Consider the following 3256-nt stretch of genomic DNA (forward strand, 5'->3'; position numbering starts at 1 on the left):
AGTTATTTATTTTTATTTATTTTATCTCGGCGGGTTGCTCAAGTAATTCCGTGTCATTGCTGCTGTTATTCTCGGTTTGTCGATGTTTGTTTGACTGTAATTTAAAGACAAAATAAACCCCGCGTTTTAGAAGCGTTGTTTAAAAGCTTGTCTTCGCTTCGGAGTGAAGATGAATGGTAAAAAGAGTAAAAAGGGCAGACGTGCGGACCTAAGAGAATACCAGTCATTAGTGTGCCAGAATGACGAACCTGGTAATATCCGATCAATTAAGATTCTAATTGCAAGCATATGCAGATGCGTATCATGTTGCTCGCAATTAAAACGAACGCGTATACAAAACGGACAAAAATACGTGTCCTGCGCGCACACGCGCGCGCGCACAAGGTGTACTCCTCTGTACAGGGACAGAAATACATATGTGTACCCTAAAGAGTCACCAAAAATGTAAAATAAAAAAAAATAGCAAAATAACACTGTAATAACACCGTAAGGGACAATTTTCTTGTCAGGGGAGAAAAATTCCTCATACGCAACTGGGAGATAGCAGCGGGGTACCCAGCTGAGGCTGATTCTCCTCTGCCCACCGCTGCACTCCCATCCTCCCTGCTGCAGAGCAGACCCGGGCGTTTTCTTTCTCGCAGTCTTTCGCTTCTATTTAGTTATTTATTTTTATTTATTTTATCTCGGCGGGTTGCTCAAGTAATTCCGTGTCATTGCTGCTGTTATTCTCGGTTTGTCGATGTTTGTTTGACTGTAATTTAAAGACAAAATAAACCCCGCGTTTTAGAAGCGTTGTTTAAAAGCTTGTCTTCGCTTCGGAGTGAAGATGAATGGTAAAAAGAGTAAAAAGGGCAGACGTGCGGACCTAAGAGAATACCAGTCATTAGTGTGCCAGAATGACGAACCTGGTAATATCCGATCAATTAAGATTCTAATTGCAAGCATATGCAGATGCGTATCATGTTGCTCGCAATTAAAACGAACGCGTATACAAAACGGACAAAAATACGTGTCCTGCGCGCACACGCGCGCGCGCACAAGGTGTACTCCTCTGTACAGGGACAGAAATACATATGTGTACCCTAAAGAGTCACATCTCCTTCCCCTGAGTGGGAAGGAGCCATCGTAGGTTATTCCCGGCCCGCGGTGCACGCTCTTATGGTGGGTATAGTTCTCGCCCCGGCAGCTGCCTGGCGCAGGGCGGCTGGCCCTGGGGGTGCTGCCAGCCGGGGGGGGCACCGCCGGGCCGGGGGCTGCGCCGGGGGCTGCCCTGTCCCCTCGGCAACTCTGCAAATGTTTGTTTTCCCCTCATCTTTCCGCTAGCGCCGCAGCTTTGCCAGCCAGCCCCGGCCACTTTTATAGAAGCGGAGACCATGTTTTCCCCTCCCCCTCGCGAGCTCGGTATTTTCATATTTCAAGTGTTATCATAAGACTTTTTAAAAGGGGGGGGAAAGAGAAGAAAAAAAAAGGGGGGGACTCTGTGGCTCGGTGGCTGGAGGCGGTGCTGAAATTACCGGCTTTGAAGAACCTGTCTGCAAAGTTTCGTCCAATCGTTTCAGGCTTTCCGCTTATTCCCTGTTGTAACTAAATACTGCTGTAAGAACAGCTGAAGTCCTTTGTTGGAAATGTGTGATCGCAGTCTCTACAGATCTGGCTACGTTGGTTCTCTCTTGAATTTGCAATCTCCAGATTCCTTTTATTTTCCTAATTTGCGGGCTAATGGCAGTCAATTGGCGGCTCTGCCCACCATTTCCTACCCCCGGAGCTCGATCCCGTGGACTTGCTCAAGTTCGTGCGCAGCCCAGCCGCAGAGCCACGCGTTCAGCGGCGCGGCGCAGCCTTACCTCCCCGGCTCCGTTCCAATCAACATCAGCTCCAACGGCAACAAAGAGTGCCTGGAAGACAACAATAAATATTACGCCCACGATGCGAGCTCCAAACAAGAGGAGAGATGCAGGCAGAGGCAATCTTTTGCAAATGACCCAACCGTTACTCACGCAGCCAACTTAAAGCCCGTAAAGTATGACCACTCGAGCCTGCAGAGAAGTTTGCACGGCTCGGCTGCTCTTTTTGAAGTGAATTCCTGCACTTCCAGCTTAAAGGAGGACATCAAGAATTCCGTCAACTTGAACCTGACAGTTCAGCCCGCAGCAGTCCAGTCATGCCTCAGACCTTCAGTGCAGGATGGTATGCCTTAAATATCTCGCTTTAGTTAGAGGCGACCTAGCGATACTTGCTTTCTAAGAGATGCCTGTAATTGCTTTGTAACCCTCCTGTAACCCATTCGGAGCGATAATCGCTTAATCCGACTCGGAGGTAGATAGAAATTGTGCTGTCAGCTGTGCTTTGCCAGGTTTGCCGACCTAGTATAGCCCTGTTGTCTTGCGGGTTTCTTGCGTATTCTCTTTAATACCCAGACCTGATCCACTAAATTATCGACGTGTTTGTTGTAGGTTTGCCTTGGTGCCCCACCCAGGGGAGATCGAGAAAGAAACGGAAACCTTACACAAAACAACAAATTGCTGAATTGGAAAACGAGTTTCTCCTCAATGAGTTTATTAACCGACAGAAGAGGAAAGAACTATCAAACAGACTGAATTTAAGCGATCAGCAAGTTAAAATTTGGTTTCAGAACCGGCGGATGAAAAAGAAAAGAGTAGTAATGCGTGAGCAGGCGCTTTCCATGTACTAGAGCAGAGTCCGCCCGTTCCTGCATGAACTCGTGCCCGGAGTGTTCACCCCTAGAGTAGAGCGTATTTGCGAGTGAAACGCGGGAGTGTGTTTTTTTTACCATTTAAACCAAGTTCTCGAAACGCGTAGGATCCCTGCGTAAATTGGCAAACGCTGAGTTCTTAGCCAAAATGAAGACGACAAGCCAGACCAGCACGGAAACCTGTATTATCAGCTTTTTCTCTTTCTTTCTCCTTTTATATAGATCTTCTGCTTCTTACCCTCTCTTTCCCCGGAGAACGAGCGGTGCTAAACTAAAATCGATGTCTTTTATCTGTATGTAAACACCATTTTGCAGCAAAATAAAGGAATAACGCCTAGTAAAGACCTCAGCTCCGTGAGTCCCGGCTGCTCCCTTCATCTCCAGCCCTGCATGCCAGGGCGAGCCTGCGGCGCCGGCTTGTTTTGCGGTTTGGAGTAACCTGCTCGAGCAGCGGTGGGGGAAAGCGGTTAATAAATAAACCCTTTTCTTGCTTCTTTTTTTTTTTCCCACCCCCCGCTCGGAGCTGCAGATCCGGCCGCAGCC

At 47.9% G+C, this 3256-nt stretch overlaps 1 protein-coding gene across 1 annotated transcript; it reads left to right on the top strand.

The window, feature by feature from the left end:
- The first annotated feature begins 1550 nt into the window (after positions 1-1550).
- Positions 1551-3199, top strand: HOXD12 (homeobox D12). Its single transcript, XM_009278598.1, has 2 exons — positions 1551-2187; positions 2454-3199. Exons 1-2 carry the CDS (start codon positions 1626-1628, stop codon positions 2690-2692), a joined length of 801 nt encoding a protein of 266 aa, XP_009276873.1. The 5' UTR covers positions 1551-1625; the 3' UTR covers positions 2693-3199.
- Positions 3200-3256: the final 57 nt, after the last annotated feature.

The sequence above is a fragment of the Aptenodytes forsteri genome, unplaced genomic scaffold, assembly GCF_000699145.1.
Source record: "Aptenodytes forsteri isolate BGI_AS27 unplaced genomic scaffold, ASM69914v1 Scaffold257, whole genome shotgun sequence".
NCBI lineage: Eukaryota > Metazoa > Chordata > Aves > Sphenisciformes > Spheniscidae > Aptenodytes > Aptenodytes forsteri.